This window comes from Pimephales promelas, chromosome 11 (assembly GCF_988280905.1).
Source record: "Pimephales promelas chromosome 11, fPimPro1.hap1.1, whole genome shotgun sequence".
In the NCBI taxonomy this organism is placed as follows: Eukaryota; Metazoa; Chordata; class Actinopteri; order Cypriniformes; family Leuciscidae; genus Pimephales; species Pimephales promelas.
Window position 1 is genome coordinate 15,680,808 of NC_142779.1, and position 25,193 is coordinate 15,706,000.

Here is a 25,193-nt window from a genome sequence, read left to right on the forward strand (position 1 = left end):
GGTGTTTGAATGGAAGTTTTCTTCCCTCTATCGGCACAAGAGAGAATGACAGCAAAGATGGCGGCGCCTATGAACAACGTGGATGAAATTCGTGATAGAGTAATATTGGGTGAATTTGGCGTAAAAAATGTAAGTTATGAACTCTGCTGGCTTTTTATTAATTCATATAGTGTTCATTGTGTGTTCATGTCGATATAGGCTGTTTCAATCTCAGTTTATGCATTAATTAGATAACGTTGCACATGCAATGTTGGTTTCTTCGTATATGAACTGCTGTGTTTTTTTTGTTTATTTTATTTATATGATCATGCTTAATAGCTTGTATTTCTGTAAACTACATATGTAACTACTATTTTACAGGTCCATACTACAGATTATCCAGGAAATTACCCTGGTTACGATGACACATGGGATTTTGAAAAATTCAAAAAGGTGTGTGAATTGTATATGATTTCCTTTATAATATAATGAATACCACGCTGAATCTGGTGTTTAATATGTAATTGATGCAAAATGTGTATTTTACTCTTCCAGAACTTCAGGATCGATATAGTTAATTTTGATGAAAACACGTTGGAGTTCGATATGATTGGAATTGACGCGGCCATCGCCAATGCATTTCGCCGTATTTTACTTGCTGAGGTAATGATGTTATTGTCTGTTTGTGTACATGTTGTATTATTCCCATCATCACCTTTACTTAAATCAGGAGGTGGCATTCATCATGTTCTTTGAACTGTAGCGTTTATTTTCTTCCTCATTCATTTGACTATGTAGGTCCCAACAATGGCCATTGAGAAAGTCTTCATTTACAATAACACATCGATAATTCAGGATGAGATTTTATCTCATAGGCTTGGTCTTGTGCCCATTAAAGCAGATCCTCGTCTTTTTGAGTATAGGAATCCGGGTAAGTTAATTCTGGAAACACATTTTAATTTAAAGTGACAATTAATAAGATTAATGTTTTTGTTATGGTGGCACAAATGCCAAAATTGATGGTAGTTTGACCGCTGAGTGTGTTGTGTTTATCAGAGGATCAGGAAGGCACAGAAATTGACACCATTCAACTTCAGCTGAAGGTTAAATGCACAAGGAATCCTAGAGCCCCCAAAGACTCTTCAGATCATAAGGAGTTGTATCTCAATCACATGGGTGAGTAAAATGAGGTTTATTTATTTATTTATTTTTTTGGATGACAAAATCAGGCATTTTATTTTTTCTTCCGAGGTTTACTCTTTAATATACATTTTGTTTTATCCGCCCTCTCTCTGGACCGTTTTTTTGTGCCCTATAAAACTAATTTAAACTTATGACTCATTTCTATTTTTGTTAAATGTGTTGTTCCAAACCCATATGATATTTAACTTGTGGGTTAAAAAAAATTGCAAATGAAAGTCTCCACATTTGCTTTGCTTATCAGTATGGTTTGGTCTTACTTTTTTTTTTATTTCTGATTTTAATAATAATAATTGTTATTATGAATTACTTATTATATGAAGAATTATTTTTCCTATATAAAAATGGTAAACAAAGAAATATTATTGTAATATTTCATTGTAAACAATAATATATTTTATTAAATGTTATTTTTTTAGTACAGGTGTAAAATTACAATTCTGATATAAATGTTTGTTTTAATTTCTTCATTTTCAAAACTTAAGCTTTTACTTTACTGGAAAACCGCAGGGAGCCCATAAAGCTTCTTTTTTGTTGGCAAAAGCTGATGTATAAGCATTCCTCATTACAAGTTTGGAAGATGGTTATTGTCTTCCTAAATGCATGTTATAACTATCCCAAACTCAGAGCACACACAAAGATGAGTTTGTTTGGAGCACCATTACTCTGAACCGAGCCGCTCTGAGATGCTGAAAATGCTGGATCATGACATTAGCTGCTTGCATGTACAGTTAATGAGCATGTGCAACACACTGAAACATGCAGCACATATACATGAATCGCAGCCTTTGATAATGGCAGTAAACCATTTTGAAATTTAATCTGTTTTATTTACATTAATTGTACAGCTCTAAATGCAACACAAAAGATGTTAGGCTTCAGGATTCAGTCAGTCACCTTTCCTTATATGTGAAAAATTATGTAATGGAAGTAAAAGGGGATTTACATGAAAAAGAGTCCTACAGTTTTGGAACAACAGTTTGTGTAAATAAATAATGAGGGTTTCACAAATATATTAATTCCCAACCATGACAAACATTCTAGATATCACTGCACTGTTTTACAACATGTCACTGAAAACTTGTCTTTTGTTTCAGTGTACTCAGGTGACATAAAATGGCTCCCAGTTGGAAATCAAGCCGATGTGTTTGCAGATGCCAAGATTGGACCTGTGCATGGGGACATTCTCCTGGCACAACTCCGACCAGGGCATGAACTTGATATAGTCATGCACTGTGTCAAAGGAATAGGTGAGTAATATAAGAGGCCAAGAAGATGTTTGATTTCCAGGGAGGCATATATATTTTTCTTTAATAAAGGTTTAGTTATTATCTAACTCCAGTGTCCAATCCCTAGATTCCTGTATATTGTTTATGAATTGTGTGATTAACTGGAGAGATTTGTTGCACCTCCCAGGCAAGGATCATGCCAAGTTTTCTCCAGTGGCCACCGCAAGCTACAGACTCCTTCCTGAAATCACATTATTACAGACCATTGAGGGAGAACAAGCGGAGAGGTTAAAGCGGTGCTTCTCTCCTGGAGTTATTGAGCTAGAGAATGTGAACGGTAGGGCTACTCCTCTACATTTACATGTAGTCTTGATATTTGGTGCTTTTGTTGTTGTATTATTATCCAATAATTGTGAATTTCAGGAAGGAAGATAGCTAAGGTTGTCAACAGTCGTTTGGACACATGCAGCAGAGAAGTTCTTCGGCATGATGACTTGAAGAACTTGGTGAAACTGGGCAGAGTGCGGGATCATTTCATATGTATGTTCGCAACCAAAATTGTTGCATTAGGATTGTTTTGTGGTGATTTACCAAAGGTAATGTCACATGTTCTTCTGTGTTTTCTTTTTAGTCTCAGTGGAGTCCACAGGGATCCTCCCTCCTGATGTCCTGGTTACCGAGGCCATTAATGTCCTCATCTCTAAATGCCAGAAGTTTCTCACAGAACTTGATACGACAGAAATCGACTAGATGGAGGAAAATAAGGCTAGTCACAATCATCCTATAGCTTTGAATGAAATGACATTGTACATGCATTTTTAAAGGACAAGTTCGGTATTTTATACTTATAGCCCTGTTTTAAGATCGTTTCGGATGAAATAGGACGATTAAGATTGAAATTTGGGCACATGCTGCTGGCCCCCACTCCAACCTCCACAATGGTTGCATAGGTGCACTGGAACTATCCTTCCTAAAACGCATTAAACTTTAGTTTACAAAGACGTGAAACTCACTGAGTGTTTTGGGGTGTTCACTGATAACCTCACACAAAAATCTCTGCAATAGATGCTTTCCAACAGGTTTTATCATAGTTTTTTTCAGAGTTGGACAAATACTACGATAAAACCTGTTGGAAAGCATCTATTTCAGAGAGTTTTGTGTGAGGTTATCAGTGAACACCCCAGAACTCTCAGTGAGTTTCACATCTTTATAAACTAAAGTTTAATGCGTCTTCAATCTTAATCGTCCCATTTCATCCGAAACGATCTTAAAACAGGGCTATAAGTATAAAATATCGAACTTGTCCTTTAAGCTTTAGATAAAGTCAAGTTAATCTAGTCAAGCCATGTCAAGTTAATCTGATTGGTTTGAGATGTCCATCTATAACTTAACATAATTCTGTAAACCACATATTTGGCTATACATTTTGTGACATATTTATGTTTTACCAATGTAAATTAAACTTTTGTTTTTTGAGAAAAAAAGTATATTTTCTCTCAATCTCTGTAGTCAACATCTTAACAAAGCACTTTGCCAGAGTCTTCTCAGTCTTAGCCCCTATATTATATTATATTATATAATATTTCTGAGTTACTGGAATTAGGGATGGGCGATATGACAAATCACAATTCTTTTTCATGTTGGTTTTACTATTTTGCAAGTGACTGAGTATTACAGCCAAACTAATGTCCCTATTTTAAAAACAAAGCCTTACAAGGTAACAACATATACAATAAAAAAGAATGGCAGACATTTAGGCCAAAGTCAGGAAGATAAAAATCTTTGTCATTATTTTCTTTATTAAAGTTCTCAAAACAGTGAGTGGTATTGTTTGTTTTGTATCGTTTTATTAACAGTAAAGGAATAGTTCCCCAAAAATGAAAAGTGTAATTTACATACAGTACACCGACATGACATAACTTGAATTTGACTTGCTTTCATGAGACTCATACAATACAACGTGACAATATTATTACAAATTAAAATAACTTTTCTATTGTAATATATTTATACAATATAAAAATTCAATTTATTCCTGTAATGGAATGGCGGCAGACATGGTCAAATGTTTAACCGGCAAGGCTTTAAAGCACCATCAAATAATGAACTTCTGCAGTAAATTGCAGTCTCCTGTGTGTGTAACTCGACCTCTGTGTTAACGTGATGTGAATGTAGTTGCATTGTACAATATATTGGGACAGAGAAGCCAGAACACAGACACAATACAAACATTTAAAATGTGATGGAACACAAATTCAGAAAACTTGAATTTAACAATATTAATACATTACAAATTAAAACACTGATAATATTTATTAAATGTACATATTTAATTTATTACAGCCGGCACGGACAAGGAAACACGGACACACGAGACTCACCAACAGCTCTTACACAAACAAAACTAGACAAGATACAATGGAAACATGAGGGCTATTTATGCACCAAGACTGACTAACCAGAAACGCCTGTGAACAATCAAAACAGTCAACCAATAAGAATATGACACATAAGACTAGGGAAGCAAAATACATAATTTCATGATGGCAGTGGAAATACATGACAAACTGGAAACATGACTATGAGAATTAACATGAAACAAAACCCAAAACTAAATGTGACAATATGAATACAAATTAAAATAACTGTTTTCTATTTAGTAAAAATGTTATTTATTCCTGTGATGGACTAATGACAAATGTTTAACCAGCAAATCTTTAAAGCATATGCAAATAATGAACTTTAACATTCATAATACAGCAAATAATTCAGTTGATGGGCCAAATTGATTTACATAGTATTTCTTTATATATATATACTGTATATATGTACTAGGAAGTCAGTGGGGTCCATCAACTGTTTGGTTACTGATTCTTCAAAATATCTTCTTTTGTGTTCAGCAGAAGACAGAAATTCATACAGGTTTGGAACAACTTGAGGGTGAGGCCATCACTCTTTGCGTGCATTTAGATTTTTGTTTCCATTTCTTTTGGATCATACATCTTCATAGTTTCCACAAGAAAAAAAGAAAAAAACTAAGCGTTTTTCAGTATTATTGTGCTTGCCAGTTTTGCTCTGTATCAGTGAAATCAAATTATGTGTCTTGGTGAATGGTGATGAATGCAATCAAGTCAGTCTTCTGAAATGTCCTTAATTAATTACACGTATACCTCGACACAGTTTAAACATCTAATGCACGTAGGACTAAGTAATGCAGTACTATCGGGACGTTTTCCTTTTTATCATGGCAGTGACCCTGAAAATTTGACTTTTTGTTCAGTTCAGTGAACTTACTTAGGTATTTATGTAGTACTTGCTTGGAAAGTTTCCATCTTCTAAATGTCTATATTTCACATACAGATCATCCCCAATAGATGTGGAATTATTGTTTGCATCAGTGCTTCTAAAGTGCACATGCTGAGGTTCTTGTCTGCTTTGAGTTACATACAAACATGCTGACTAAATTATTAGATAATGTCCAGCATATGCTGCTATTGCTAGAGGCAGATGTGTCTAAAGTAGCTTTGCATTTGCACTGTAGGCATTGTTTGGCACAATGAGGGCTGGAGTCAGCACAATGAAAGCATTATGCGTGAAATCCTGTTTTTTTTCTTGCCAGATGATACAAACACCAAAGCACCTGATGAAGTTCCTTCAGATTTATGCATGATCTAGATACTTCACTTTGTATCTAATTACTTTTGTTGACCTCAATAGGAGAAGTTCTTTGCCATTCCCACACATTAATTCTGCATTTTTAGTCACATTTTCACTTATTATTATGGGTGGGCACAACATCTGCAGTAGATCATTTTGAGCTGTATTCTACCAAACACCCGCCCACCCATAATGCTCAAGCAAATAGCCACATAATCGCACACAATGTGTACAGACTGTTGAAATTGGGCCAGGTTGTCTTCGGAGATGGCGAGTCACAGAGGGAAGAGGCACTAAGTGGGTCACCTTCCATTGTGCGGCTCGCATCATTAGAATGGTTCTGCCGAGACTGGTTGAGACTGGAGTCGTTTGGCACTCTCCGTTCCTCTCCATCATGTCTCATTACTTCGCTTTGCTCTTGGCAGGCACCGGACACTACTCGAAGCATAAAAAGACAGAAGAAAAATCTCATATCCTTGTTGGCCAGAGCTGTTGTTTATAAAACATACTGTATTTTTCTAAGCAAGCAAATTATGGTGAAAGGATCACCCAGTTCCTCGGCCCATTTGGTGGAATTTTCTTTAAAACAGTTTGACAGATCATTAAGATAAGGCTTATTATATTTTTTGACTGTCTGAATATGACCATTTTTCCTAACTACTACGGTTTTCCATTGCTAATAAAACAAATTGCTTTTGATTTCATGCTTATTATATCTTTTGACTGTCTGGATATTACCATTTTTCCTAACTACTTCAGTTTTCCATTGCTATAAAAAACAAATTGCTTCTGATTTCAACTTAAGTCAAATAATTTGACAAATGTCTCAGTCTTCACATGAATGGCAGTGGAAGTTTAATGCAAGAATATGGGCTGTTTTAGCCACATTAAAGAATGACATTGCTGTAAAAGCCTGCTTAAACCAAGCTAAACTTGTTTGCTCATCTTCCACATTGGTCAGGCAGGTCTGTTAGCTGGTATCAGAGGAGCTTTGGGCAATTTTCACCCAGCCTGAATGGGCAGAAAAGCGCCCAATATCTTTTTAAAATCAGTCAACAGACCAGTTTGGGAGACCAGCAAACCAGACATGACTGGTTTAAGAAGTTTTTATTGGCTGGTTTTCACTTTTTAGCTGGTTAAGCAGGGAGACCATCCAGCTAAATATGCTAAAGGGTTGAGGATCTGTTAAACCAGCTAAGACCAACAAACCAGCTTAGATTTATTCCAGTAATAAATCTCTCATTTGCCAATACTGCTAAAAACCCTACTTAAACTAGCTGGATCTGGTTTAGATTGGTCTCCCAGTCTGCTCCACTTGTTTTTCAGCAAGTCTCCCATTTTGACTAGCTGAAAAGTGACCAAAATCCAGATAAAAACTACTTAGCCAAGCTGGGGACCAGTTTAAATCAGCTAAGACCAGAAAAAAACGTTTGTTTTGTAGTAGACTAATGAATATATCATCTGAAAAAAAAACGTGATATCGTCTGGTCTCCAAGCCTCGTCAAGCTGCTCTTCAGCAAGACTGTATCAATATCCTTTTAAAACCAGTCAACAGATCGGCCTGACAAGGCTGGGAGAAGACCAGATTAGGCTGGTTTAAGATGTTTTATAAGGGCCAGGTGACCAACTGATATCCATCTAAAATCAGCTTAGCCAGTCTGGAAGCCCAGTTTACACCAGCAAAGACAAATAAACCAAGTTTTTTTTTCTTTTTTAGCAAGCTAATACACATTTCTCATTCGATAATGCCACATATAAACTATTTCCATTCAACATAATTAACCAAACTCTTTGTTTTCATTTAAAACACAGTCTGTAAGGATCCATCTCCGAATGCTGATTAATGACCAATTTGGTGTGTTCTCAGATAATCTTTGCATTAAGCGACGTCCGTCCTCGTCGCAGGTCACAGGTGGCTGGGCTCCTGGGGCCCAGAACGAGTAGAGTTAATTGAACATGAGGCGCCCGTCCGCCTGCCTACGTGCTCGCCGCCTGAGTGGAACTGTGTATTTCCAGTGAGTGAGAGATGGAATAATGCCGTGCCTTGTGTGCCCCGGCGAGCTATCACTGCTCTGCCGTTGCCATGGTGACAGTGCCCTCGCTGGGTACAGCGGGCTGGAGAAGTTGCTCTAGCTCTGCGTCATATTTATTCCAGTGGATCAGTGCGCTCTCTCCCGCCTCCTCCTTTTGCTCTCCTCTACGCTCTCTCTCTCTTTCTCTCTGTCCATGCTTTTTAGGGCTAATTGACCCAGCTCCAGATCATCAATATACAGAGCTTCGACTACCACAAACAGCTCAGACCCCGAAGAGGTAAATTGTGGTGAGGAAAACAATGTGGAACATTGTTAACTTGATTAGATTCATCTGGGTTTTTTTTTTAAATTCAAGTGGTGATAAATCGACTTGGTTTTGTTGTTGTTGTTGTTTTTATTCTTTTCATGCACTTAATTGAATCAGGAGTTGATTATAGATCCTTCCTCTGTTTGTTTCTCGACAGCACGGCAAAACCAGGAACACCGCTGTAACTGCGAGGGAAGGTGAGTGAGTGTCAGCGCATGCAGGTAAACATCTAGGCTTCAACAATGGTGGAGTCAGAGGAAAGACAGAGGAGGGATCATCTTTGTTTTTAGCAGAGTTGGAGTGTGTGAGCGTGTGACTGAGGATGAAGGAGAGAGAGGGAGGGAGGGAGGGAGACCTGATTGTGCAGTCTGTGGTGAAGAGCATCTCCCGAGGCTCAGCGCTTCAAAGCCAATCTGGGGCTCTGAAAACAAAAAGCCATTTCCTACAGCGGCGCAAGGAAACCCCTCAATGTGAGACTATTCTCCATGGAGTGGCCCTCTTTGTTCTTCGATCACTGCGTTTTGGACCGCAGCTCCTCTCGGCTGTGGAAAGTAAATCAAATGAGATAATCAGAGGCATTTTGAGAGTAAATAATTGCAGAGCACATCTGATTTTGTATCTGATTGGCAGGTCGTTTGTGTCTGTAAGGGATGGAGAGTGTTGTCTCAATGTCGGCATATTGATTTTGAGTGACAGGTGACATGTAACAGCGGTGCGATGAAAACAGAGCACTGTTCCCTAGATACGCTGGATGAGAGTCTGTGAAATCAAGAGGTTGCTGAGTGCTCGCTCACTCCCCCCCCCCCCCCCCCCCTCTGGAGTTGTCAGGCGGCTTTGACAGGGTACGTAAAGGACCAGTGGTGTGTGAGATTCCGTAGTTAGAAGCACAGCCCACTGGGGGGAGAGGCTTTGAGAAGGGAGAAGCAGGGCAGAGCGGGGGAGGCGTCGGGTCGATCGCGGGGCTGACACAGAGTGGGTGCCATGTGGACAGGGACCTCTGTCTGTCCTTTGGGACTATGAGAAAGCCAATGAGTCTCTGAAACCGGGAGGGTTGAAGATGGGACCGTGCAGTTAGAGACAAAGACAAAGGCTGAGCTTTTTTAATTACAAAGTGAATCACTTTTTAAATTTTTATTGTTGTCTGTGAGTGCTGTCAGTTTTAAACACGGGCTCCTTGAAGAGTTCTTTCTCCAATGTCCCAGTACCCCAGGTACGTTCTGAATTTTTAATCTGGAAAATGGTTCAGCCATTAACTGGACCATTTTTCTTGTCGTTGAGAATATATGACAGTTGCTACATGTATAAAACAAGGTATTTCTATGTTGTTGTTTTGACATGTACTATAGAAATACCATGCTATTCCTAAAAGTAATCGTGATTGTTGATGTCATGCATTATGAATAAGGTAACCATTAACAAAATCATTCTTTTGTCAATAAGAGTGAATCACAGCTACTATATTCACAGAAAAGGGTAATACTATGTACAGTACAATTTGCCTAACAATTCTATCACTACTCTCAAGAGTTACAATACTTATTTATATTGTGAATACCAGGGTATTCTTAAAAGTATCTTGATGTTCAAGGGGGAGATCATGCTATATGAATATGGTAACAATTAACAGTCCCATTTTCCCCAATAAATCACAGTTACTATATTTACTAAAAAATTTACTAAAATCTATCTATCTCCTAAATAAATAAAAAAACACAAAAAATACAATTGTTTAAATGCTTATTATGCATATTCAATTAATAGAGTTTATATGGATATTTGCTATACTAAAACTTATATATATTGTATTAACAACAACAAAGGTAATTTAAATGAAAAATGGGAAATGAGCATTAACTACTAAATATCCATTATTGACTAATGCAGATTTTTTTAAAGTACATTTATTATATTGTCTAATAATACTCATATATTGTGCATACCCCACAGTACGTTTCTGTGAAGGTATCAAATAGAGAATTATGCATAGCTATGCATAGGTTACTAAAATGCACAGAACGTGCAAAGAGGAGAAGGACAGCTGTATATGAAGAGAAGGGAGATCAGTCATGCAGCATATAGAGTGTGTGTGTGTGTACGTGTGTTTCACTCTGGCAGGGGTGAGCTGTGCAGCAGACCCCTGGGAGCATCAGGAGGGCAGGTTGTACGTGTGTATGTGTGTGTTTATGCTGTGTGTCGTAGCTCCACTAGGCGGTAATGACTTCGTGCCTCTGGGCTCTGGCTGCCTCTGTTTATCTCCGTTAGCAGCACAAGGCAAAAATAGGCAATACACAGAGAGAAAAAAAGAACAGCATCACATGGCCAATGTGCTCTAAAATGTGCCTCACAGGTCACTTTGACAATGTTGGCTCTCGCTTCCACTCTCCCTCCTTCTCTGTTCCTCTCCTGTGTCACACACACTCTCTGTCTCTCTCTCTCTCTCTCTCTCTCATATTTTCTCCCTCCCACAAGTATTGCAATTTGCATATTAATGAACCTGGGCGCAGTGTCGAGCAGGAGTGTAATTCCTACTTCCTGTTACTCGCAGAGCTCTTGTTTCTACATTTTGATTTTTTTTGTGCCCTCCTCCTACTGACTCCCCACCCCTTTCTGCCTGTTTCTCTTTCTCAGAAGAAGCCCATGCTAGCAGTGCGTGGACTGAACAACACCATTTCATTAAGAGCAGTGCCAAACATGTGAGAAGATGTCTGTTGGAGGTTGTGCTTGCCCAGGTAAGAGCTCTAATTTCATCTCTTTTGCATGGACTGCTTCAGGCAGGAGTTGCGAAACAACATGGGGTTTTTGGGAATGAAAGGGAGAGGACTATACCTAGAAGACTTCACATCTCTTGTGCCCCAATGTGAAGCCACTTAGGTCATGTGTTGTAGTCTGCACTGTATGGCCTGTTTATTTGAACGTTAAAGGAGCATTGCATAAATCAGCATTCCTGTACGGCGACATTTGTTTTAGAAGTTCATTTGTGTATTTTATTTGTCCATGCAATGACATGCGTTAGTTTGTGCAAGAAATGTGTATGTGATCTTAGAGCAGAGACTTCCTGGACATTGCTGTGACTTGAATAGTCTCCCTGACTGGTGTGTATAGTTGTGCGGGGTGCTTTCCTTTCTCATATGACGTCAACCTTCACTCGCATCTAAAAGTGCTTTGCATAGAAAAGCAAGCAAACGCTTTTGATTGAGCAGGACACTGTGGCAGTTTAACCTTCTGACGGTTATGAAAAACATATTCTCTTTGTTTTTCCTTCATGAATCATGTTCTGAAAACATTTTTAGGCTTTGGTTTGTCATTTGTGCCGATGGCAGGGAATAATATATGGATTGTTTCTGTAAAGGAAGAAAAAAACACCCAACACAAATTCATTCATCTGAATTGCAAACATTTTTCAGATGTTGAAGGGGTTTGAAATCAAAGGCATTGACTTTTTGGCAGCTGTTCTTGAGACTGTTGAATAGAGACATCTGTCTTAATTAATTTATATAAGAGGAAATGCAAGATTAGTCACAAGCATCAATCACTGTTTTTTTTAATACACAAATCAGTCTTAATTTATATTTATTTGAATAACTATGTATTTTTTGTATTATTACTTATATGTATTATGCATTACAATAAACTCTTTTTTTTAAAAAAACCTAAAAAATATATATATTTATGTATGAATTTATAGATTTTTTAAATGTTATATAATTTTTATTCAACATATTTTATATTGTTTGTGTGTGTGTGTATATATATATATATATATATATATATATATATATTTGTATTTAATTTATATGTTCATATTTGTATAAAATTTTATAAAATTTATAAAATTTATCTTTAAAATATTAATACTTGCATGCTTGTATCCAAAGCAATGTAATTGCATTTAAAGTATACATTTGATGAGTTTAAATCGAACCCATGACTTTGGAGTTGCTAAATCCACACTCTGAGAAGATGGGACAAAATCTTTATAAAAATGTGTGCACCGTCCGTGACTGGCCTTAGCTGAGAGTCAAGTGATGCTTTTGGAGACATGGCTCCATGCTGGTGATCTAACAACAAGTCTCCTCATAGGGAATCTCTAAACCAGATTCAACAGAACTGTGTGGTCCACTCAATGGCAACATGAAACTTCTTGAGGCTTGCTTAGTTTGACCATACACCTTGTGAAAAAAATGTTACGAGTGACACATTGATGATATAAAGCTGCATTATTTTGCCATCTTTACCTTTTGGAATCTTAGCATCTGAAGGTTACCTGTGAATGAATGTACGCAGTTTGTTTGAGTGTGGTCAAGCATGCTGGAAGCAGTGATGTAGCACATGTTGACTTTGCTGTGTATGTACCCCACTGTGCGCCGTCACCTAAATAGAGAGATCACATTTAGACACAAGGCACCCATGTCTCTGACCAAGTCTTTCTCTTTCACAAGTTATAGTCTTTGGATCACTTAAAAAACGTTTTTAATAGAGTCCATATGTTCAGTCTATAGGAGTTTCAAATTCCAAGTACCATGTTCTTGAGATCTGTTGCATCATGGAAAGATAATCCCAATTAGAAGGAACATAGCGCTTGTCCTCTCCCTCACTGTGATAAAGATTAAAAACAGGGTGAATGGCATCAAGGCAAGTTTGGACCGGTGTGGAGATTGCTTCGTTGCCATAAACACAAGGCAAGCAGTTTCTTCAGACGCTCTCAAGTCAGATTTTTATCTCAGCACAAGAGCCAACCACAAAAGCCTCTCTGGCAACCTCATTGATAAACAAGCCAAAATTTGGCACATAACATTTGTTTAAAATCAAGTCACAAGGGTACATTTTTACGAGCGTAGTCATGGAAATTTCCACAGACATGTGTCCTGTCTGATTGCTTTCCTTTTTTTGTGAAGTGGGAGGCGGGAAAGAGGGTGAAGAGAAGAAAGAATGAGACGGGGCGAGACTGAAACGGAGGTTTGGAGCGCGAAAGACGGCTCTTTCTTGCTTTTGTGTGGGGTCCCACTGCGCCATTTCATAAAAGGCAGGGGAGCACCATAAAAGCCTGCTTGTGATGTTCACCTCTGTCAGAAACACGATGCAATCTGTGCTTACAGCGCACTCGACACAGGTTTCGTTTGAAGTCTGGTTTGTTTACATTCCTATGCTGGTGTGGGCTGCACGTACAGTGGGCTGCCGTGATCCTCCCGCCTGGATTAGCGGATACATTGCAGAGCACGGATTGCACGCTTTTAATGGCCTCTTTTATAGCTTTGTTTGAGCTATAGATAACAACCCATACCGACGCTTTTAAATGTGAGCTACTAAGCTCCATCCAGCTGCTCTCTGCCACTCGATTCTCTACCTCTCACCTACAAGTACTCGATATCAGCATGTGTCCTGTTACCTCATGCAAAAAAGTCACATGGCCCCTTGATTAGATGGAAATGACTTTAAGCGAAGCTAAAACGGTCACAAAGCGAGCCTGTTTCAAGTTGCACTATGGCGAAAGGGTTTGGGTGTGCCTGTCAAGTTAAGAGAAGCTGGTCTGGTTTACCATCTCCCTGCTGGACTGGTAATGCCTGTGCACAGTGCCTTTAGCGTGCATTTGTGTGCGCTTGTGCAACCTCTCCCCCTCTCCAGCCCGTGGCTCACAGATCAGTCTCATTACACAGTGCTAGAACAAAATGGCTTCCTGTGCAGAAAAAAAAGCTCCCCTCAACTTGTCAGCATTAGACGGGGATGTTAGAACTCGTTATGTCACGTGTCAATGATGGTGAGGAAATATTAGATGAGAACTGGCATTTGCCAGCTGCACAAATCCACCACTGTAAGAATCAATCGTTGTCTGAACAAAATGACACATGATTTTACGGACTGAATGAAGATTTATTAGTGATGCTTGGTCGGATATGCATTACTTTTGCTATTGCTTATGGTACCTCTATTATTATTAAACTTTGGCATCTGTGGAAATGAATGATACCTTAAATCATGCGGCAAAATGATGAGAGCTGTTACTTTTCCAGTATTGTTTCAAACTGGGGTGTTTCTGGGGGACCACTGTCTGCAAAAGGGGATTCTGCAAAACATTTGAAAGAAAATGTATTTATCTTTTTTTTTTTTAAACTCATTTAAAGATTTTTGACATTATTTAAATTGTAGGGCATTCAAAGTCAGCATTTTAAAGTAAGGTATTTTTGGAAATTTTTTACACTGTCTCATTTTAATAATTTGCAGAATTTGACATCATTAATGTTTCATTGTGCTGTCTAAAGAATTCACAATAATTTTATTCTATTGACAGCTTTATCATACGTGACACTTTCAAGAATGGTTTGTAGGCTTATTGTGTTGTTTCTCCATAAAAACAGTCAGTTATATGAAAATAATATTTTATACTCACCTATTTAATCTGGGTCACTGTATTTAAATTCGGTCGCAGCAAGGTAGTCACAACTGTACTGACATGTGATATTGCTATTATACAGGCTACTAGTTTAATGAGTAAATATTGAGTCACTTAGCCAACATTTCAATCAAGGACAACAGTTGGTTTGTCTGTGTTTTCGCCGCCATTGAAAATACCATAGTTTCAAACGAAGCCAGCAGCAACCAGGCAGCAACACACAGTGGCGTTTCCTTCCTGAAGCGAATCGGTTGAGTGAATGAATCAATGAATCACTGAAACAATGAATGTTTTCATATGAAAATATGTTAGAAATAGAAAGAGTATAGTTATTAATTATGTGATTAGGCATCTGAATTCACAATAGTTTTGTTCTTGATTGAATTGTGATTCATTACAGGCAGTCACTGTCGCCACCTATTGGTGCAATTTAGGTGCAGTAAAAGTCATTAACGAAAAATGTAAATTTTTTGTTTTGTAATCAGAATAAAGAGCAGTGCTGTAGTTGAGCCCAAGTTAATGTGAGAAACAAAATGTAAGAAAAGAAAAATCAGAACTGTATCTCATAGTGATGAGCATCAGCTGTTTGCTTCTCTATGATTTCCAACTCAGTGGTTCCTGAGACCTCAATAAACTTCCATGACCCGTCCATGAGGCTGCTGTTGCCAAGAGAAACACACTGAACACAACAGACCCCTCACACTCTCTCTATACCTGAAGTGTGTGTTTTATTTAGGGAACACCTAAAAAGTGCCTGAACAGATTTATTTCCAATGGCAGCGAATGTGTTTTCCTCAGTGTGTTTTACTGCTCATTGATTTTTCTCTGTATTCTCATCAAGAATGTCTCCTGCTGCCTTTTGAGGTCTGACACTTATGTTTGATAGCATAGTCTTTCCCAACAAAGTCAACAAACACCACAGTTACTTATTAGTCATTTATCAGACAAAATATACTCTGAAAGTCACTTTGGATATGAAAGTGCACTTGTATATCCAAAGTGACTTGCAGAGTATATTTATTGCATGTTCAGTTGCCATGGAGTGACCTAAGGTTAAGTGCTTTGCCCACATCTTTAACCAGAAACCACTGCAGTGCAGCAGCAGGCAGAATATTCATTCACTGTATATTTGTTAGAGCCTTCATCGTATTTCCTCTCACAGTAGTGTTATAATGCATGTTTCTAAGTGATTTAGCAGCTTAAAGAGATGCTTGCAACAAAAAAAGCCAGTCAATTTAATTCACCAGTGGGTTCACTTAGCATTGCATCTGATTGTCTCTGGCAATCAAATGTCTGTAAGGCTTTAAGGTGGTAATGAGTGGTTTGTGATGAAAAGAAAGAAATCTGAAGAGGCAGTTTGATCCCTGCTGGGTCAGAGCATCATCATCTGTAGGAACACAGGCAGACTTTTAAAATGTGTACTGTGTACATTGCTTTTGTCAAGGCGAGTCATATTTAGGGTCAGAAAGGTTTTATTGTTTTGTTTTAAAAGAAAGTAATACTGTTATTCAGCAAGGATGCGTTCAATTAATCAAAAATGACAGTAAAGAGTAAAGACATTTTTTACAAAAGATTACTATATCAAATAAATGCTGTTCTTTTGAAATTTCCATTCTTCATATAATACTGAAAAAAAATATCACGTACATATTAAGCAGCACAGTTTATTTCAACATTGATCATCATAAATGAATAATCACGCTGTAAAAAAAATATTTTCAAGATTTGTTATCACAACATTTTTTCTTTTGTCAAATCAACTTAAATAATTTATTTAGTTCAAATAACTTATTATTTTGAGTTTCTGATGATTAAATCAATCTCCTTCATTATATTAACACACTTTTTCCAGTTCAATCAACTTAAAATTTTAGGCAACCAGGTTACTTAATTTTTTAAGTTAAAGAAACAATATTTTTTTTTACAGTGAGAGTAATGATGCAGAAAATTCAGCTTTGCCATCACATGACTAAATTACATCTTAAAAATAGAACAAAGTTTCACAATATTACAGTTTTCATTGTATTATTGATTAAATAAAGCCTTTTTCAATAATAATAATAATAATAATAATAATAATCCTATCAAACCTATTTTGTTAAAAAATTTGGGGTTGGTAAGATTTTTTAAAAAGTTTTTTATAGAAGTTAAAATAACTTTTGAAATAACATTTTAGGAACAGCTGCTTTATGGTTAATGACAATATATTTAATAATGAATATAACTTATAATTAATTTATGTATAACTTATGAAACTTGATACACAAATTAAAAAAAAAAACCCTGTAATTTTGTACAAAAAATGTTTTTAATAACAAAAAAATGTTTAGGGCAAAATACCAGCTTGTACAGTATGAGGGTTTCATTTTTTTCACCAAATATTTTCTTTGATTTTACCATGACTTTTCCTGTTTGTAATGACTGGATGACAATTAGTGTGAGATCTCACAAAAAAACGTGCAACACTTCAGAATATAATTTCAATTGACTATAGAAAGACTTTAGAAAGGTTCAAGACTTTTTCATATTCTAATAATTTTCAATCATATTTTTGAAATTCCCTAAAATGTTGGGAACTGTGGGATTCCCAATCAAAATATTCACACATGCGGTGATGTAAATCTGGATATTACTTAATCTGGATTTGGGAATTGATTACACATATTTTATTAAAAATTCAAATGTGTTGACTCTCTTTTGTGAACAGCAGATCATGAGATGTTTCCCCTTGCACATTCCTCTGAGTGGAGGACAGATATGATTTGTACTGCAGTCAGTCAGTCCCCCACAGTAGTTAGTATGGCCCTCACATATGTCGTCTGTCGCCAGAGCATTATCGCGCTCTGCCAGCCGTGTAGCTTTGAGCAGCCTGGGTGAGCGTGAGGCACATGGCTCTCCCTGTGCTTGTGTTTGGGAGAGATGAGGCAGTGGCATAACAAAGAGCCCCTGGAGCACTGTGAGGGAAGCAGAGGCCTCATCAGGGAGAGAGATTTTGTCAGCCATGGCAGTGAAGGATGGAGTTTTCTCCACAGAGGCAATCCTTCATTCAAACCATGAAAATGAGAACAGCTCCACTGCTGCACATGAAGGACGTTCATAAAGCTTCATAAATGAATTCACCAAGAGCCCCCAGTGGAAGTTTAGCTATTATCGTTAGCATATCGTCAATGTGCCATATATTCAAGCTGCTTAGTCTTCAGACTTTTAAAATACACCAATGTTGAGGTAGGCTACCTGTCATACAAATAACAAGCTAATTTATATAAGCAATGGTTCCCTTAACACTCGCGTGTTATTGTGATAATGGCTCATATCTTCCTCGCTCAATTTGTGCTGCAGTCCAGTGAATTAGTAAGATATGGAGTTTATGCAAGTTCATGACACTAGGTTGCGATGTTGTTCTGTCTGCAGGAAGTGGATGGGTCTGAACCATAGACTGTAAAAAAAAAAACTGAACCATAACACGTGCCACATGTGACCCACAGCAATTCATTATGAATTTGTTATGCTGATTTGACCTATGGATATGACCCACCACAGCCAAAGAGACAGTTAAACCAAAGCCAAAAAAACTCACCATCATGTTGTTCCAAAATTGTATGACTTTCTTTTTATTCGTAGAACATAAAATACGATATTTAGTAGAGAAAACAAGTTTAATTTTTTTTTGTCCATATACAACGAAACATTCTTCAAAGATATATTATTTTGAAATAACATCAGTGTGATTAAACTTTGACCAGGAGTTTATTTAATTTTATTTAATTGTATTTAAACTGGCATTTTGATCCTTGTGACATACTTTTCAATTAGGACAAAAAAAATAAATAAATAAATAAATAAACCATATGGGATTGATTTAGTGTGTAATGATATTTTAAAACCTTTTTTTCTTCTTGATGACAAAACATAAACATAACAATCTGTGAAATTTGTATTAAGGCGATGATATCACAAGGAAAGAGTTCAGCATGATAGATTTGTTTTTATTGCCTTTGAATAAAAGGCAATAAAATATTGATTTATTGCCTTTGAACACTTGACAGCATTGGTTTTCGCAACTCCTGCCTTTAATTTTGAATTATTTTTTATAATGGTTGTAACTGGATCTTTACAAGTATAGGACTGAGTCAGCACCCTTTCAGCTAGTTACCAGCCCTGAATTAAGGGGATAGGTTTACCTGTAAATTAATATTCTGTCATCATTTACATTTACCTGTATGATTTTTTTCTTCTTCTGCTGAACACATTTTATTTTTTTTTTTTTTAAATGAACATGAGTAACCAAACAGTTGATGGACCCCATTGATTTCCATATGGAAGAAAAATACTTTGGAAGTCAATTATGGGGCCAATCAACAGTTTGATTACTCATTCTTCAAAATATCTTTTGTGTTTAGCAGAAAAAAAAGAAATGCTGGTTTGGAACAACTTGTTTAAAAGTATTTATTTATGTAAACAATTCCACATCAGTAGCAAATCAGTTAAACCTTAAATATTCTGGCAATGGGTTTTATTGACAAATTCACAGCTTGCATGTTCACTGTAAAAAAAATTGTTGGTTTAGCTTAAAAAAATAAGTAACCTGGTTGCCTTAATTTTAAGTTAATTGAAATGGAAAAATTGAGTTAATACAATGAAGGAGATTAATTTAATCACCAGAAACTCAAAATATTATGTTCTGAACTACATAAATTATCTAAGTTGATTTGACAAAAGAAAAAATGTTGTGATTACAAATCATGAAAATATTTTTTTTACAGCGTTGAAACATCCAAGTGACTTCAGAATGAAATTTTAATCATGAAATTAAGACAGCCTATTTAAAAATATAGCCTAAATATAACAATTATAATTAAATATAGATTCAGTTGTTTTTTAAGTCTTTTTTTTTTTTTTACATCAAGTTGCCAATTAAATTAAGCAAAATAAACTAACTCAAAAAAATATTTTTGGCAGGGTCTTCAGAAGATGTGTAGACCGGTGTAAACACACAACATCCTCTCTGCTCTCATTCAAGTCCCGTTACGAATTTTCAAAGTTTATCCAACTAGAGTTTTATTCGATGGTCTTGTTTGTCTTTTGACCACATTTACAGTAGGCTTTCGACGTGTAGCCTACTGTTACAGGCAGTAGCTTGTGTTTGGGGGAGGGGTAGGTTTGATGGGATGGGATTGCGAGGGGTTGATGCTCCACCAGAGCAGGGAGTGCTGAGGGGGGTTGCACGGAGAGAAAGAAGGGCCTTTACCATTGTTCATGATCAAGAACAAAGGGTTGCACGGGCACTTTTCCTCGTTATCCCGTGAGTCTGGTTCTTGTCTAACACAGTCTACAACTACCAGCGATGCAACTGCATTTTGTACCTGCTTTTTTGCACACCACGATGGTTTGAAGGGGCTGATGTTTCAGCTCACCTCGCTTTAAAAACAGCGACCGACAGACCGGGATTATAATCAGGGAGTACCGGGGAGAGAGAGCGTCGAATTCCTGCTTGGATTGCTGCAGGTGTGCTTGAGCTTCATTGCAACGTAAATACATAGCAACGTTTAGTTTTAAAGCTTGTAAGCGCCGAAATAAATGCTTTGAATTGCGTCGCCATGGTGATGCCGTTTACGCTGTTCGGATAATCGGCTAACCTGTGCAGGGCCTCGCCTGTGCTCGGACTCGGGGCCAGGCCTGGCTAAGCTAGGCTACCAAGTTAGTCGTTGTACTAGACAAATGCCGTGACTTGCTTGGAATAAGTTGCTACAGAAACACCAGTGATAATTGTTTGAAATAACAGCAACATCTTTTAAGCGTAGTTCAATGCACTTTAGTGTGTAATGTTTTCAGTAGTATGGCTAACGTTTCACCTTATAACTAGCTTAGCATAAATGTTCACCAACAGCAGAGGAGAATTAAGGGGTTAACGTTACTATTAATCCGTGTGAATATACAAAATATGCAGTATTTCTTATTTAATCATGTGCAACACCACGAGTCCTTAATTGCTTTAAATGATATTTAGGATTAAAAATTACTCATTATTACTTTGTAAGTGGCATTATAAAACGTTACGTTAATTCTGGTAAATACAATGTGAGTGTCAGTTAAACTGTGTGTGTGATGTATTTGTCAATGACATGAAATATTTATACTAATTATTACATTTCTCAAATGCAATATAATAAGCTCCCCTGTTTCCAAAAGAGGCTTGGTGGCATAGAGTGAATAGTATATCTTAGTTTATTCAAATTATGCTGATTACTAAAACTCCCAGAGCCACAATATTGACAGGTTGGTGTATCAGACTAGAGAGATGGTGTAACGTGCCTTTTTTTTCCAGTTGATGACTGATGCAAAACCTGTAAATATCAGGGATATGTAAATATGCCATTTCCAGGCCACGCTCTAAATTGAATATGTTTCTTGACTTGTTGTGCTAAATTTGAAATATTTAATTGGCTGCTAAAATATCCATAAAATGTTTTAAAAAATAATTACTTATTCAGAAGTCATGAGCGACCAAAATAGTGATGTAAATTTATTATTCAAAAAGTGTGATGATGTCAGCCTGACCTAGTAATTACATTCCAGTCTAATTTCATTGTATGGCTATTATATAATGTGAATAAAATAGACAAGAAACATAAAGCACTGCGCAAATTTTGCATTTAATTGCTAATTGAATTGTCCATTGTATTAGATTAGTCCTTGTGTGGCTTGTTTTTGGGGTTTCTGCTTTTAATTTGCTGTCATATCAGGACTAACTGGACTTAACTGAATCCTTAAATCGAGATGGGGGATGGGCTGTGAATAAGCTACAGGGAAATAATCACAATGTCATGTGATCACATGGTGTTTGCTTATTGGGGTGTGGGGGAATTATCATGGAAGTCTATCAAAAGCAAAATATTCATCATATTTATTATTTTAAAGGAATAATGAAATATTTAAAGATGTAATTTCCTTAGTCACAGATCAACATGCATGTTAACTGAACTGCTAGTCAGTGAACAAGAATAACTCAGGGTTGTGTATTTACACACACACACACACACACACACACATATATATATATATATAAATGTACTGTTTCTTTTACGTTTGAATGGACTCTTCTCTCTCTCATTGTCTTTGTGTTTACTTCTATAGGCTGTTCGTCCAAGTCATTCAAGCTGTACTCCCCAAAGGAGCCTCCCAACGGCAGTGCCTTCCCTCCATTTCACCCAGGTGCAATGCTGGATAGAGATGTGGGGTGAGACTCATGTTGTGATTGTTGTTTTACATGGTGAAAACTACATGCGTGTCTAGTAATCGCCCCTTTTTTTTTAGTTTATAGTTAAAAGTGGACATCTATCCCAATTAAACTGATTGTACATTTCAAATGAAATTAATTTATTATTAAAGTTTGACTAATGTTCTTTAAATTTCAGTCCGACACCGATGTATCCCCCCTCTTACATGGAACCTGGAATAGGGTAAGCACTTATTTGGCAGTTAATATTGCTGTTCATGGCAACAGCCATTAATCCCGTATTCAGCTTCACATGATATAGAAATAATTCTAATTTGCTGATCTGCTGCTCAAGAAACATTTTTTTATGTTCAATGTTGAAAACAGTTGTGCTGCTTAATATTTTTGTAGAAATTGTGATTTTGAACAGAGTTTAGTAGAATTTCTTTTCTCCATAATAATAATGCTTGCCATGTTACAGGAGGCACACACCGTATGGAAATCAAACAGACTACAGAATATTTGAGCTCAACAAAAGACTACAGAATTGGACAGAGGTAAGAGAAACCACTTCATCAACATTCATGGTACACATTTAAATAGGGGACAACTGAAATCCTTATTTCAGGAAAGGAAACACTAGTTAGTTGAAACATGTATATGTTGCTTGTTTTGCCCATTTAAACTTTAAAAAAAAAATAAAGTTGTGTGGGTTTTTTGTGCTTTCTCAGCAGGATTGTGACAATTTGTGGTGGGATGCGTTCACTACAGAGTTTTTCGAAGATGATGCAATGCTGACTATCACTTTCTGTCTGGAAGATGGACCCAAAAGATATAGTAATATTCTGTTTTATTATGTCACTTCGGTGATTTTAATTTATTTGTATTTGATTTCACTTTAATGATCAAATATAGATGTAAACATAAGGAAAACCCATTCATAGTCTGTTTTTTCCCCAGTAACTGAATCCAAAATTTTTCCTGTTTTCAGCTATTGGTAGGACATTGATCCCTCGGTACTTCAGGAGTATATTTGAGGGAGGGGCCACTGAACTTTTCTATGTGCTAAAACATCCCAAGGAGTCGTTCCACAATAACTTTGTGTCCCTGGACTGCGATCAGTGCACCATGGTTACACAGAATGGCAAACCCATGTTCACACAGGTATAATTGTTTTCTGCGTTAAGTTTTAAAACTTAACGCCAACTAAGAATATCCTTTAGTATGACCACCATTACACAATTCACTTCTTATAAAGTTCATTGTCAGAAATAAATCCTAAAAATAGCCTTTATGTGTTGCCTATTCATTTCTTTTCAAAATGAATGTGGTGTCAGAAAAGGCTTACATTAACTCTTGTTGTGATCTTAATTGGAAATAAATGTATTTCCATTAAATAAGCTCTACTATAAGAACATAACCATCGAATGATTGTTGGCCACCATTGTCGTTCAAAGTTGACAAGTACTTTCATCTCCTCAGGTGTGTGTGGAGGGAAGACTGTACCTGGAGTTTATGTTCGATGACATGATGCGTATAAAGACATGGCACTTCAGCATCAGACAGCACAGAGAGGTTGTGCCAAGAAGCATCCTGGCAATGCATGTGAGTTTTGGATAATTATTCATGCTGTTTTCTATTAACATCATTACAGTTCTTATAATGAGTGAATATATTGAGATTATTAGAACAATACTTTTGTCCTCAACCCCTCTTTCAATAAGTATTTACACTACTGTTAAAAAGTTTTGGGTCAGTATGATTTAAAAAAAAAATTATACTTTTATACAGCAAGGATGCATTAAATTGACAGTAAAGCCACATTTATAATTTTAAAATATATTTCATCAAAGAATCCTGCTACAAATGTATCATGGTTTACTAAGCAGCACAACTGTTTACAGCAATGATAATAATAATAATAGACATAATAAAAAGACATTTTAATTGAGCACCAAATCAGCATATTAGATTGATCGCTGAAGAATCATGAGTAATGATGCTGAAAATTCCGCTTTGCCATCACACAGGAATAATAATAATAATAATAATGTATTAAAATAGAAAACAGAAATTTTGAATTCTTATAATATTTCACACAATTACTGTTGTGTAAAATCTGCCTTTAAAGGGTTAATTCACCTTTTAGGTCATCCTAAGTGTATATGACTTTTTTTTTAAGCCAAACCCGAACGTAGATATTTTTAAAAAAAAATATTGTGTCTCTTCCAAGGTTTATAATGGGAATGAATGGTACCTTTAATTCAAAAACTCATCCATCATTAAAGTAATCCATATGGCTCCAGGGGGTAAATAAAGGCCTCTGTAGTGTATGTGTTTTTTTGTTAGAAATAAATTATATCCATATTTATAACTTCATAAACTATAATTACTGGCTACAGGTAACGGCCATACAAGAATCTAGTTCCTGTGAAAGAATGACCTATAATTCGGACCATTTTCCCCCCTATAAGTTGTAATGATTTTAGATGTAGATATGGCACTTATTTATTTACTTTGTCATTTTTAGTCTCCCATACAATGCTGCATGTCAACACTAGAATGTCTTTCTTTTACTTAATATGTCATGTTTTGTTTAAAAGTTTTCAATAAATGTTTTTTAATCAAGATTTGTGCTTGTCTGATAAAGCATAAGCAAAAACCTACACTACTCTACTATTTCTGTTAATTTTCTAATTTTTTCCACAACAGGCACAAGACCCTCAAATGCTTGACCAGCTATCTAAAAACATCACAAGATGTGGTTTATCTAACTCTACGCTGAACTACCTCCGAGTAAGTAAAGAACGGTAGATTCGAATTAAAAACCATCTCCAGCTACAGTGGCTTCACTTCTCCTTTTTCTTCTTCCACAGCTTTGTGTAATCCTGGAGCCCATGCAGGAGCTGATGTCCAGACACAAGACCTACAGTCTCAGCCCACGAGACTGCCTCAAAACCTGTCTGTTTCAGAAATGGCAGAGGATGGTAGCCCCACCAGGTGCGAATCGAGCAACAACAGCTCGGGTTTTGAAAGTAAACTAAAACCATTAAAAGACATTTGTTGTTTGAAATAAATATATTTCTATGAAAAAAATAAAATGAACGTGTAAAATAAATAAATAACTGCATCCCACTGGAAATTCCATGCAAGGTTCAAATATCGTCCTCTGCTCTTTCTCCAG

At 36.6% G+C, this 25,193-nt stretch overlaps 2 protein-coding genes, 1 long non-coding RNA gene and 1 other non-coding gene across 16 annotated transcripts in view; 3 read left to right on the forward strand and 1 right to left on the reverse strand.

The window, feature by feature from the left end:
• On the forward strand, positions 1–6,449 carry polr1c (RNA polymerase I and III subunit C). Of its 2 annotated transcripts, XM_089117068.1 has the most exons (10): positions 1–129; positions 361–432; positions 535–642; positions 778–910; positions 1,036–1,155; positions 2,277–2,429; positions 2,596–2,745; positions 2,832–2,948; positions 3,040–3,173; positions 6,028–6,449. In XM_089117068.1, exons 1-9 carry the CDS (start codon positions 10–12, stop codon positions 3,156–3,158), a joined length of 1,092 nt encoding a protein of 363 aa, XP_088973194.1. In that variant the 5' UTR covers positions 1–9; the 3' UTR covers positions 3,159–3,173; positions 6,028–6,449. The 2 variants fall into 2 exon arrangements, with proteins under 2 accessions (XP_088973194.1, XP_039528608.2); XM_039672674.2 differs by lacking the exon at positions 6,028–6,449 and having other exon boundaries at positions 3,040–4,229.
• On the reverse strand, positions 5,217–13,265 carry LOC120479855 (uncharacterized). Its single transcript, XR_016145530.1, has 3 exons — positions 12,925–13,265; positions 12,641–12,776; positions 5,217–8,947 (listed from the first exon to the last, which is right to left on the reverse strand). It is a non-coding gene; the product is annotated as an uncharacterized LOC120479855 (long non-coding RNA).
• ldb1a (LIM domain binding 1a) overlaps positions 8,241–25,193 on the forward strand; it is a 19,913-nt gene continuing 2,960 nt past the window's right edge. For 3 of the 12 annotated variants that reach the window (XM_039672659.2, XM_039672669.2, XM_039672661.2), the window contains exons 1-9: positions 19,948–20,095; positions 21,928–22,030; positions 22,209–22,253; positions 22,491–22,566; positions 22,744–22,846; positions 23,001–23,173; positions 23,492–23,614; positions 24,722–24,805; positions 24,886–25,009. In XM_039672659.2, the coding sequence (XP_039528593.1) occupies positions 20,050–20,095; positions 21,928–22,030; positions 22,209–22,253; positions 22,491–22,566; positions 22,744–22,846; positions 23,001–23,173; positions 23,492–23,614; positions 24,722–24,805; positions 24,886–25,009 (877 nt within the window). In that variant the 5' untranslated portion in view covers positions 19,948–20,049. Of the gene's footprint in view, positions 8,386–8,562; positions 8,603–9,298; positions 9,616–11,033; positions 11,135–19,947; positions 20,322–21,927; positions 22,031–22,208; positions 22,254–22,490; positions 22,567–22,740; positions 22,847–23,000; positions 23,174–23,491; positions 23,615–24,721; positions 24,806–24,885; positions 25,010–25,193 lie in introns of those variants that run through there. The other 9 variants (XM_039672658.2, XM_039672660.2, XM_039672668.2 and 6 more) reach the window with 7 other exon arrangements.
• LOC120479923 (small nucleolar RNA SNORA13) lies at positions 23,296–23,429 on the forward strand. Its single transcript, XR_005622994.1, has one exon. It is a non-coding gene; the product is annotated as a small nucleolar RNA SNORA13 (small nucleolar RNA).